At 36.6% G+C, this 13,458-nt stretch overlaps 2 protein-coding genes across 13 annotated transcripts in view; one reads left to right on the top strand and one right to left on the bottom strand.

The window, feature by feature from the left end:
• The window catches only part of LOC127835450 (uncharacterized), a 354,496-nt gene that overhangs the window by 263,004 nt on the left and 78,034 nt on the right, over positions 1-13,458 (bottom strand). The window lies entirely within an intron of this gene.
• The window catches only part of LOC127835452 (rhomboid-related protein 4-like), a 41,492-nt gene that overhangs the window by 10,797 nt on the left and 17,237 nt on the right, over positions 1-13,458 (top strand). For all 5 annotated transcript variants that reach the window (XM_052361895.1, XM_052361898.1, XM_052361896.1 and 2 more), the window contains exons 2-6: positions 574-732; positions 1,891-1,985; positions 5,472-5,718; positions 9,882-10,031; positions 10,646-10,726. In XM_052361895.1, coding sequence (XP_052217855.1) covers positions 618-732; positions 1,891-1,985; positions 5,472-5,718; positions 9,882-10,031; positions 10,646-10,726 — 688 coding nt within the window. In that variant the 5' untranslated portion in view covers positions 574-617. The remainder of the gene's footprint in view (positions 1-573; positions 733-1,890; positions 1,986-5,471; positions 5,719-9,881; positions 10,032-10,645; positions 10,727-13,458) is intronic.

Genomic DNA, 13,458 nt, shown 5'->3' with positions numbered 1-13,458 from the left:
CGAACCTGCGCGGGAAGATCCCAAAAGATTTTATGTCCATTGCCTTTACCACTCGGCCACTACAACTTCACATCAGTGCAAAATTAAATTAGATATTCATAAATAAACAGGTAAAACGGCTCGTCAATCTTTGAAGAAATCGCGAAATCGTATTTTTCCGATGATAATTGGATCAAAGTCAATATTTATAGTGAAAATAATGTATTCTAAATGAATTAGGTAAACACATATCAAAATTCCAAGTTTGAAAAAAATAAAATGCATATCTCGGAAATAACCGATCATTGAAGATCGGCAATGATCGTAAAATAAATCGCGGGAAATCATTAGAGGTGCGCTACCTTAATCATGCAAACACTAAGCATGCAAGGCTAAAAAAGCTTCTAATTTTAGCAAAAATATATATTACATCCAGTTCCATATATTTGAAATATCATTACATATAACATAATTTGATCAAGAAAGCCCATTCAGGAACGAAAGGAACTCTTTTGGACACCTTTACATTAACTGATTAACTGATTTTAAAAAGGTTTCTGTGCACAATAACTTACCTTGGTGTTTGTGTTTCAGATTTATTTCAGATATATGCTTGCACCCCTCCTTAGACAACCAACATGTTTCGAGGAGGTCGACACAGGGGGCAGAACTTTGGCGTCTTGCTCCTTGGAATGCAGTTAATGAATTATGGCTTTGATAAAATACCCCCGGTTACTTTGGTGTCTATTGTAGGTAGGTTGAATGTTGGTCCTGTTTATTCAAAACATATTTTTATACCTCTAATAACTAATAAAATAATATATTGGTCAGCTAAACCATTTTGTTTCATTTTTATGACACATATTTTTTTCCCACTTTAATAAGGATATGCAATGACATGCTGAAATCTTCCACATCTCTATTAAACATTCTGTCTGTAGTTAATTTTAGTTAATTTAAAGTTAATTTAGCAAAATCAGAATGTCGTTCAAATTAGCAAATTGTAAATTTAGCAAAAACAATCATGAACTATGCATCCTGTGCTATAAAAAAGTTTGGAGTTGGCTTGAAAAATACAGATGTACATATCAGAAAAATCAGACGTTCTGGTAAGTAGCAACATACATTTTTTTAACACCTTGCTTACAAGATAATTCATTAAGTTTGTTATACTTAATGTACATATTTTTGCCTCTTTATTATAATCCACAATCAACTACATACAATATGTTGGGCCTTTCAATTTTGATTTCAATTTTAACCAGTTTTTTGTTCAACAAAAATATCAACATACATTTTAGGGAACACTGGTCTGGAGGGCAAACAGGTGGGCGTGATGCAGACTTAAATATTTTGAATATGTGACCTATCTTCTTTAGTTCTTTTGCATATAGTTCTTATACACCTCACAATAAAGCTGCCTGAATGAAAAATTGAAATATGATAAAAAAAACTTTTTTCTTACCCTAGCTATACTTAGGTTTTAACATACTTTCACACAAAGGTGTTTCAGTGCAAAAATAATTGCAAAAGTACCGCTCCATTTCACAAAACAGCTGAAAATATCATTTGTGTTAAAATTTTGTATTATTGACATATTTATGCCCCCCTTCGAAGAAGAGGGGGTATATTGTTTTGCACAAGTCGGTCCGTCCGTCCGTCCAGCAGATGGTTTTCGGATGATAACTCAAGAACGCTTAGGCCTAGGATCATGAAACTATGGTTAGATTTGAAATAATTTAAAACAAATGATCATGAGGTTATTTTCTTCCAAAATTGTTAAAGAAGTTCTGCTATTAAATTTTCTTGCCTTTGAAAAAGAATTTGCATTTAAGTTTTGTTTATGTATATTTGATATCAAACTAAGGTTGACCATTTTTTTTGTTAAAACACTTTTTTCCTATTTTCCAGGTCAGACCCTCATATTCCTCGGCATTGGAGACCTCGATCGGATGTTCGGCTCAGTGAGGGACGTGTGTATCAGCACCCAACTCGTGGTGTTCCAGGTTTGGATTACACCTATAATTTCAAGTTCCAAATAGGGTCCCATTATAAAACTGGTAATTTTCAAAGCAATCTTCTTGATATATATATACATAAGTTCTTGCAGCTTCTCAGAAGTGAAATTCGCCTACATGCATACAACCTCAAAAAAAAAGGGTTTTAGAAGTGAGATTTCCATAAAAGCACCGCACTTTAATGGCAGTGGCTAGTCGTACTGCCCCGTACTTAAATACACGCATTCCAAACGTTCATTTTTCAACGTAGTCCCAATGAAATGCACCAAACGTTTGGTTGCAGGAAATAACTACAACAAGCACAGGTAGGATCGCTTATTATCCCCCGCCAGAGGCGGAGGGATATTGTTTTGGCGTTGTCCGCCCGTCCGTCCGTCTGTCCGTCCGGCACTTTTGTGTCCGGAGCCATATCTTGGAAGTGCTTTGGCGGATTTCATTGAAACTTCGTATGAGTATATATATGCATAAGAGGATGATGCACGCCAAATGGCATTGTACACCATCTGTTAAAAACAGAGTTATGGCCCTTTGTATCTTGAAAAAATGCTTTTTACTATAGGCACTTTTGTGGCCGGAGCCATATTTTGGAAGTGCTTTGGCGGATTTCAATGAAACTTGGTATGAGTATATATCTGCATAAGAGGATGATGCACGCAAAATGGCATTGTACACCATCTGTGAAAAAACAGAGTTATGGCCCTTTTCATCTTGAAAAAATGCTTTTTACTATAGGCACTTTTGTGTCCGGAGCCATATCTTGGAAGTGCTTTGGCAGATTTCATTGAAACTTGGTATGAGTATATATATGCATAAGATGATGATGCACGCCAATACACCATCTGTTAAAAACAGAGTTATGGCCCTTTGTATCTTGAAAAAATGCTTTTTACTATAGGCACTTTTGTGTCCGGAGCCATATTTTGGAAGTGCTTTGGCGGATTTCAATGAAACGTGGTATGAGTATATATCTGCATAAGAGGATGATGCACGCCAAATGGCATTGTACACCATCTGTTAAAAACAGAGTTATGGCCCTTTTCATCTTGAAAAAATGCTTTTTACTATAGGCACTTTTGTGTCCGGAGCCATATCTTGGAAGTGCTTTGGCAGATTTCATTGAAACTTGGTATGAGTATATATATGCATAAGAGGATGATGCACGCCAATACACCATTTGTTAAAAACAGAGTTATGGCCCTTTGTATCTTGAAAAAATGCTTTTAACTATAGGCACTTTTGTGTCCGGAGCCAAATCTTGGAAGTGTTTTGGCGGATTTCATTGAAACTTCGTATGAGTATATATATGCATAAGAGGATGATGCACGCCAAATGGCATTGTACACCATCTGTTAAAAACAGAGTTATGACCCTTTGTATCTTGAAAAAATGCTTTTTACTATAGGCACTTTTGTGTCCGGAGCCATTTCTTGGAAGTGCTTTGGCGGATTTCATTGAAACTTCGTATGAGTATATATATGCATAAGAGGATGATGCACGCCAAATGGCATTGTACACCATCTGTTAAAAACAGAGTTATGGCCCTTTGTATCTTGAAAGAATGCTTTTTACTATAGGCACTTTTGTGTCTGGAGCCATATCTTGGAAGTGCTTTGGCGGATTTCAATGAAACTTGGTATGAGTATATATCTGCATAAGAGGATGATTCACGCCAAAAAGCATTGTACACCATCTGTTAAAAACAGAGTTATGGCCCTTTTCATCTTGAAAAAATGCTTTTTACTATAGGCACTTTTGTGTCCGGAGCCATATCTTGGAAGTGCTTTGGCAGATTTCATTGAAACTTGGTATGAGTATATATATGCATAAGATGATGATGCACGCCAATACACCATCTGTTAAAAACAGAGTTATGGCCCTTTGTATCTTGAAAAAATGCTTTTTACTATAGGCACTTTTGTGTCCGGAGCCATATTTTGGAAGTGCTTTGGCGGATTTCAATGAAACGTGGTATGAGTATATATCTGCATAAGAGGATGATGCACGCCAAATGGCATTGTACACCATCTGTTAAAAACAGAGTTATGGCCCTTTTCATCTTGAAAAAATGCTTTTTACTATAGGCACTTTTGTGTCCGGAGCCATATCTTGGAAGTGCTTTGGCAGATTTCATTGAAACTTGGTATGAGTATATATATGCATAAGAGGATGATGCACGCCAATACACCATTTGTTAAAAACAGAGTTATGGCCCTTTGTATCTTGAAAAAATGCTTTTAACTATAGGCACTTTTGTGTCCGGAGCCAAATCTTGGAAGTGTTTTGGCGGATTTCATTGAAACTTCGTATGAGTATATATATGCATAAGAGGATGATGCACGCCAAATGGCATTGTACACCATCTGTTAAAAACAGAGTTATGACCCTTTGTATCTTGAAAAAATGCTTTTTACTATAGGCACTTTTGTGTCCGGAGCCATTTCTTGGAAGTGCTTTGGCGGATTTCATTGAAACTTCGTATGAGTATATATATGCATAAGAGGATGATGCACGCCAAATGGCATTGTACACCATCTGTTAAAAACAGAGTTATGGCCCTTTGTATCTTGAAAAAATGCTTTTTACTATAGGCACTTTTGTGTCTGGAGCCATATCTTGGAAGTGCTTTGGCGGATTTCAATGAAACTTGGTATGAGTATATATCTGCATAAGAGGATGATTCACGCCAAAAAGCATTGTACACCATCTGTTAAAAACAGAGTTATGGCCCTTTTTATCTTGAAAAAATGCTTTTTACTATAGGCGCTTTTGTGTCCGGAGCCATATCTTGGAAGTGCTTTGGCAGATTTCATTGAAACTTGGTATGAGTATATATATGCATAAGAGGATGATGCACGCCAATACACCATCTGTTAAAAACAGAGTTATGGCCCTTTGTATCTTGAAAAAATGCTTTTTACTATAGGCACTTTTGTGTCCGGAGCCTTATCTTGGAAGTGCTTTGGCGGATTTCATTAAAACTTCGTATGAGTATATATATGCGTAAGAGGATGATGCATGCCAAATGGCATTGTATACCATCTGTTTAAAACAGAGTTATGGCCCTTTGTATTGTGAAAAAATTCTTTTTACTATAGGCACTTTTGTGTCCGGAGCCAGATCTTGGAAATGCTTTGGCGGATTTAATTGAAACTTGGTATGAGTATATATCCCCCGCCAGAGGATGTTTTTGTGGAAAACGCACGACTTATTAATTCACCATAATAAATTTTGAAGGCTCAAGAACCTTCCTCTGTCTTAGTTTTGAGTTATTGTCCTCCGTCCGTCCATCTGTCAGTATGTTCATCCGTACGATTTGCACCCATCCTCAAACAAAGCATATGTTGCGGGGGATATCAATTCCACGAATTTGCTTGTTTTCTTTTAGATCAGAAGAGAAAATGAAGTAATTAGAAATTAGCACTACTTTGGACCGCGAGGAGATACAAAGTGATTTAGTGTAATTTATCCTTCCAGAGGCAGTGGAAGCGCCTTGTGCTAGGAGCGCTTGTTCACGCGGATGACATGCACCTCTATTTTAACATGGCATCGCTCCTGTGGAAAGGCTCGACTCTAGAGAGACGTTTTAAGAGTCCGTATTTCGCGTATTTGCTCCTGGTGTTCACGGTGTTGACCAGCGCGGTTTTGTGTGGACTGAACTACCTGATGGCATTGGTGAATGAGGACCCGTCGTATAATCTGACATGCGCTGTAGGCTTTTCTGGTTGGTGGATACATTTTACTTTATGAGATGCTCTCTAAGAAACCCCCCCCGGGACTTTACGCATGTGCGTTTACTGTCGTCCCGGATTAATCAGCTAACACTTTCCGCCTAGACTTTCATTAAGAATAGACTTCCATGAAGCACATGAATTCAAGGGGAAAGTGTCGGACTGCTCAGGCTAATCTTGAATAAACTTCACCCACATGCATTTAGTCCTGTTTTTCCAGAATGCCGGCTCCTTTCTATATAAACGTGATGTTTTTAGAAATATCCTTCATGTATCCTTTTAGTTAATGAAAAACAGTGTCTTTATGTGCCCGAAAAAAATTTACTCATAATATCATTAGAATTATTGTCATAACCCTAGTTATATCAATTTATTACATAATATTTTACTTTAACTGTGTTTTGATAGTATAGCCGGCATTGTATTATTGCTTAAGTTTCTAACAGCATTTTTAGCTCATCTTTTTTTTGAAAAAAATTATGAGCTATTGTCATCACCTTGGCGTCGGCGTCTGCGTCGGCGTCGGCGTCCGGTTAAGTTTTGCGTTTAGGTCCACTTTTCTCAGAAAGTATCAATGCTATTGCATTCAAACTTGGTACACTTACTTACTATCATGAGGGGACTGGGCAGGCATAGTTAGATAACTCTGGCATGCATTTTGACTGAATTATGTGCCCTTTTTATACTTAGAAAATTGAAAATTTTGGTTAAGTTTTGCGTTTAGGTCCACTTTTTTCAGAAAGTATCAATGCTATTGCATTCAAACTTGGTACACTTACTTACTTTCATGAGGGGACTGGGCAGGCAAAGTTAGATAACTCTGGCATGCATTTTGACAGAATTATGTGCCCTTTTTATACTTAGAAAATTGAAAATTTTGGTTAAGTTTTGTGTTTAGGTCCATTTTATTCCTTAAGTATCAAAGCTATTGCTTTCATACTTAAAACACTTACTAACTATCATAAGGGGACTGTGCAGGCAAAGTAATGTAACTCTGACTGGCATTTTGACAGAATTATGTGCCCTTTTTATACTTAGAAAATAGAAAATTTGGTTATGTTTTGTGTTTAGGTCCACTTTATTCCTACAGTATCAAAGCTATTGCTTTCATACTTGCAACACTTTTTAACTATCGTAAGGGGACTGTTCAGGCAAAGTTATGTAACTCTGACTGGCATTTGGACGGAATTATGGGCCCTTTATACTTAGAAAATTGAAAGTTTGGTTAAGTTTTGTGTTTTGGTCCACTTTCCCCTAAAGTATCATAGATATTGCTTTCATACTTGGAACACTCGCAAACTATCATAAGGGTACAGTAAAAGGACAAGTTGCATAACTCTGGATGTCATTTTTACGGAATTATGGCCCTTTTTTGACTTAGTAACTTTGAATATATGGTTAAATTTTGTGTTTCGATCCACTTTACTTCTTAAGTATCAAGGCTATTGCTTTCAAACTTCAAATACTTTAATGCTATCATGAGGTTACTGTACCTGGCAAGTTGAATTTTACCTTGACCTTTGAATGACCTTGACTCTCAAGGTCAAATTATTAAATTTTGCTAAAATTGCCATAACTTCTTTATTTATGATTAGAATTGATTGATACTTTGACAAAACTACTCTTACCTGACTTACCACAATAGACTCCACCCAAACCATCGCCCGTGCCCCCCCCCCCTCCCCCCCCCGAATCCCCCCCCCCCCCTAATTATTATTTTTTTAATTTTTTTTAAGATCATCTCACAAATGACCACCACACCCTCACACTATACCCCGGCCCCCGAATTTATTTTTTTTCCTTTTTTTCGCATTTTTGGAAGATAATGTAATAAATGTCCACACCCCCACACAATGCACCCCTCTTCACTCCACCCCTCCCTCCTTTGTGATTGAAAATAAGAGTCCCTTCACCTTTAAAAAGAAAATAGATGAGCGGTCTGCACCCGCAAGGCGGTGCTCTTGTTATTTATATCACACAATTTTAGATTGTTAATCCTTTATTTAATGCTTCATTACAGTATCAATCACTCTTATTTTTTTATCATTTTAGGTACATTCATATGTTTTGTACAACACCATTGAATATAATTACATAAATAGGCGTTTCATCAAATTATCAAGTTTCAAGTTTTAACAAGAATATTGTCAAGCAATATAAGTCCCCTACCAGCTCCACCATAGTCAGAAATTCCACCATTTTCAATTAAAAAAATATATTTGTTGCCATAGCAACATGAATTTATGACGTAGGAACAAAATGAAATGACGTGCATAATGTTCATATTGCCATCTATCCATGTTTCAAGTTTCATGAAAAAATATTAAGAACTTTAAAAGTTATTGCAGGATCCAGAAAACCACCATTTCAGCAGTATTTCAAATCTATTTGTTGCCATAGCAACCAGATTTTTTTTACGTAGGAACGAAATGAAATGACGTGCATAGTCCAAATTGACATCTATCCATGTTCCAAGTTTCATGGAAAAATATTATGAACTTTTAAAGTTATCGCAGGATCCAGAAAAGCGTGACAGACAGACAGACAGACAGACTGACTGACATCATGTGAACATGTGCACAACTGTTTCCAGCGATTGCACACTCAAAACTGACGTTTATGAAATAATGTATTGTATCTAATCCATTGCGACTACAACGCTGCTGTATATTGAAAGACCATGTGCATTATATTGCCTGTTCTACAGATTAAAAACATCTGTCTCAACCAGAAACATAAAAAACAACATATTATCAATAACCTAAGCAATGGTTCATGCGTTGTAAGTGTGTGTAAAACGTGATTTTGTTATACGTACATAAGGATTCAAGGGCGGATTATGCGCGGGAGAGAAGCAAAATCTTGAATAATCTCAACCATTAACGAAAGTTTACCTAATTATTAGTGCTGCAACAATATACCGGTATATTGGTATATATCGCAATACGCAATCCGCATATTGTATTGCGATACGATTTTCGTCATACCGGTACGAAAATTTTACAAACATGCGTCTACATTTCGTTCAGAAAAGCCATCCAAAATAATGATATCAAGGTAAACAAAACAAAGCGGTATTTTGTAAAAATAAATTGTTACGTACAAATGGCATTCTAAAAAGTCTATTATACAGAGTAGCGTTGTTACATGGGAGCATCAATTCTATGCTTTTAAACGAATTATCGTTGAATTAATTACGCACAACTAAATGTTTCTTTCGATTCTGAAATGAGCATTATTAAATTTGTAATCCGAATTTCGGAAACATGCTTCCGAAATGTAATGCTAACGCGACAATAAAAAAAGTGCTTTATTCTTTTTCTCAATAAAAAGCGAAAGCGCGCAAAAATTATACAGACATGTAGAACGTCGCGTGCAAAGTGTGCGTGTATTTGTGTTGTATAAAACGGGAACATCACGTCAGGCGATTTACGCATGCTCAGTGGGAAAAAAAAACGCCCGATTGGAAGTTATTTCATCACATCTTTAAATAGTAACAAATGCCAAAATGTATTTGATATGTAAGAAAATTGGTGAATGTTTGTGTTTTGTGTTATTCTTGAGCATTTTTATAGTAAACATTTACCAGAATTTGCTTTAAAACTGGAATATACGGGATTATCGGGTAATTGGCCAGTCATAATTTTGGTACAAGTAAGCAATATATTGCGATATATTGCAATACGGGTTTTTGAGCTGACAATATATCGCAGTACGCTTTTTGGCGTATTGTTGCAGCACTACTAATTATCATGTATATAAATCTCAAGGGAGGCTATTCTTTCTTCAGTTTTATTAGACAAATAGTGAACTAATAGTCCCCCCTTTTCGCGCCTGTTCATTCATTACACGGTAATACATCTGGAACAGACGTCCATTTTCATATGAGCCTCGCTTTTGGAAAACGGGGCTGAATGCTTGTGCGGGAAAGAACAGGCTAATCAGGGACGACACTTTCCGCCTTTACTGGATTTCCGTTAAAAACAGTTTTCCTTTAAACAAAAAATACAATAAAAACGGAAAGTGTCGTCCCTGTTTAGCATATGCGAACTTCACAGGTTAATCTGGCCGACACTTAACGCACATGCATTGAACCATTTTCCACAGAGCGATGCTCGTATAGCTATCAACCTTGATAGTTATATGTTCTTTGCAGGCGTCCTGTTTGCGCTGAAGGTGTTGACCACCCATTACTCTCCGCCGGGCATGCAGTACGCCCTCGGCTTCATCCCGGTGCCTTCTAAGTACATCTACTGGGCCGAGCTGGGACTCATACAGCTCGTGTACCCTAATGCCTCCTTCACAGGTACTGTACAGCGGTCACTTCGTAAATAGCATGAACGGTCAAAACTGAGAACAGCGATCATTCAAGGGAAATGACCAAATTGACTGTTGTCGACAGGTGACCGCTGTTCACGGGTTACCACTTTTTAGATGCTTAGTCAGTTGGTCGTATTGCTACGTCGTTACCCCACCCAGTCGTTTTCACACAGTGTTAATGTAAAATGAAAGTCGACGATATGAATACACCTGGCATTGAATGGGAATTGAGTTGTCAGTCGTGTCGTTTAATGCACAGACTCTCGCTTGAATATGATGGAAGTTATGAATAAATGGTATTGTATAGCTAGTCGCGTTTTGGAAAAACTGGGCTTAATGCATGTGCGTAAAGTGTTATCCCATATTAACCTGTACAGTCCGCACAACCTTATCAAGAACGACACTTTCCGCTTTCATGGAATTTTTCGTTAAAAAGTCTCTTCAATTTGGAAATCAAGTTATTGCGGAAAGTGTCGTCCCAGGTTAGTCTGTGCGGACTGCACAGGCTAATTTGGGATGACACATTACTCACATGCATTAAGCCTAGTTTTCCCAGAAAAAACTCTCAACTAGTGAACTGTTTATTTCTGCTTATTTCAGGCCACCTGGCAGGTATTGTGGTAGGAATGCTTTACATCCATGGGCCGTTGAAATTCATAATGGACAGCGTCATGTCGCCAGGCAAGTAATCATATTTATATTTTTATTACCCGGGCTTGATGTGTCGTCCCCAATGAGCCTGTGTACCCGGGCTTAATGTGTCGTCCCCAATGAGCCTGTGCACTGGCTAATCAGAGACAACACTTTCCGCCTTTTTTGTATTTTTCGTTGAAATAAAGTCACTTCTTAGCAAAAATGATGTCACGGCGGACAGTGTTGTACCTGATTTGCCTGTGCGGACTTTACAATGTTAATCTTGGACGATACTTTCTTCATGTGCATTCAGTCTCGTTTTCGCAGAACGAGGCTCATATCTGTTTGGGACAATTTTATGTCGCATCCAAACTACCAAACTATGTGTCTTGACATGCGCCCTTGGTCAAAACGTGTTCAAAACGTTTATGGTTGTGTCGTTTAACATCATACCTAAATTAGCATCACACAATTTTGTTGTGAGAATAATTATGTATATTTTTATAGATTATATGAGATATCCTTAAATCTATCTTCAACGAGTAACTCGCAGTCTGTTCAGGTTCTATGCTGTTTGCTGCTCATCAGTATCTAAGGTTTGGAAATGAGGCCTTTAAAATGTAAATATCTTCAGAAAGGCCTTTAATCAAATTAAGCTTTTTAGGAGACTACAAATGCGTCAAAATATGTATCTAAGTGGTGAAGGGTTAATACGTGAGTAAGGTTCGTGGTCACCTTACCGGACAGGCGGGATTTCTCAGGGTACTTACGATTTTCCCCATAGCATAAAACCCACACATGAATTAAATATATTTCAGTACAAACTAAATGGCTCGAAATTACAGGTATTATTCAAAATTCTTCCCAAACTACATGTGTGTAGTAACTTAAGTCTAACACTAAACGCGACTTGTTTTCTATAGACAAAGAAGGAAATCAAGAAGGTTATTCTGCAATAATTATGGGCGGAGCATAATGTTTCGAAAATAGTTCCAAATAAAGAAAGAAAATATTTCAGTATTATGCACAAGCACTAAAACTCGCACTTAAAGAAATGTAATAAATGTAGCATGTATATAAATATAATGAAACAACAACTTGTATATTTGGTGAAAAGTGGCATAACCACGCCTACAAAGAATGTTATTTGTTAGGAAACGTTATTAATAAAACATTTATAGAACGTTAGCTTTTCAGAAGCATCAATCAACGTGACGTCATTTAGTTTCTACGATTTTGTTCTCAATGAAAGTGACGTCATTGCAAAATATTTATGAATAAAAACGACGTCATGTGTTTGTAAAATTCAATCACGTCATTAAATAGTGAACTTTGTACTAAGAAGGGCGAAGTTTTGAAAAATATAGTTCACGTCCAAAAGCTTGAACCAAATCAATCAGAATCGTGTAAGAATCGAAAAAAATAATTTCTATGACGGTTTGTTGTCGAATAACTCACAGTAAGGAGTATAGATGCGTGTTTTCAAATCACTCGTGCTTCGCACTTGTGATTTCATTCCTATGCATCTATAATCCTTACTGTGGGTTATTCGACAACAAACCATGATAGAAAAATAATATGATTATAGGTGCTACCTAATTTACGGGCAAAAGCTTTTTAAGTTTTTTTGATAACTATGTATTTTTAATAAATATATTGACATGATTGTGTTCAAAATATTATAATTGTTGCAATAATTAAGTAATGCATCCAAAAAAAATCAATCTTAAAACAAGTTACATGTTCCAAGCTTAAAGATCTAGCCTCTTATATTTTTTTGTTTTCTAGCCACAGGAATTTATAGCTGGTTCGGTGTCTGTGGTATAGTGGATGGGGTGTCTGCTAACTGGTTTAGTCACTGGGAGGTCTCTGTATTGATCTCTTAAGTGGGAGCATTCTTTAGATAACCCTAAAGACATACTATGGCGTACCATTTGGGTTGAAAGTCAAGAAGACCTACAAGTTAAAAAGAGAAATGTACGTCAAAGTACAATAATTGTACGTCGACATAAATATAAAATACACTTCGAAGTATATATTTGTACGTCAAAGTACAATTTGTACTTCGACATACATGTTTGTACTTCGACGTACACATTTTTTGAACAGCCAATCAAAACACTAGTCTTTTGAGCCGCTTTTCCTTCAGATTTATTCATAATAAATGTTTAAAATCTCTTTTTTTAATTGAGGACAAAATGAATAAAAATATCAGAATGGCAAAAAAAACAACACATAGAAGTTTCAAGTATTTAATGCATTGAAATAGATTATATACAAATTTGAAGAAGATTCAATTGTTACCTTTTTAAAATTAAAATTATTCAGCATATTGTGAGTATTTATTGATCATGCGGGCCGGAGTATCACGACCGTCCAGTGCATTACTGTGTAGGAAATTCCCAACGGTAACCAAACAGTTACCAAGCATTAACAGGATAAATAATGTATTATAACCTCTCCGTTGGTCGTATTTTGTGATAACCATAACTTGCATAAGTCAGAGGTTAATTCCGCCACGACAGGTCAATAAATACGCACAATATCTATGAGTTAGCGGTCGATAGTCGCATAATTTGGTATAAATTATAATAATAATAATGTTTAATCAATACGCACAATATCTATGAGTAAGCGGTCGATAGTCGCATAATTTGGTATAAATAATATTAATACTTATGTTCAATGTCAAATATCTCTAAAAGCAACAGATGTAAGGTGTCTTCTGATTGGCTAACACTCAAGGGTCGGTGAAAACTGTACGTCGAAGTACATTTCTC

Source organism: Dreissena polymorpha, chromosome 6, assembly GCF_020536995.1.
Source record: "Dreissena polymorpha isolate Duluth1 chromosome 6, UMN_Dpol_1.0, whole genome shotgun sequence".
In the NCBI taxonomy this organism is placed as follows: Eukaryota; Metazoa; Mollusca; class Bivalvia; order Myida; family Dreissenidae; genus Dreissena; species Dreissena polymorpha.
The sequence above is the reverse complement of the archived record's forward strand: the minus strand, read 5'-3'. Positions and strand labels throughout refer to the sequence as shown.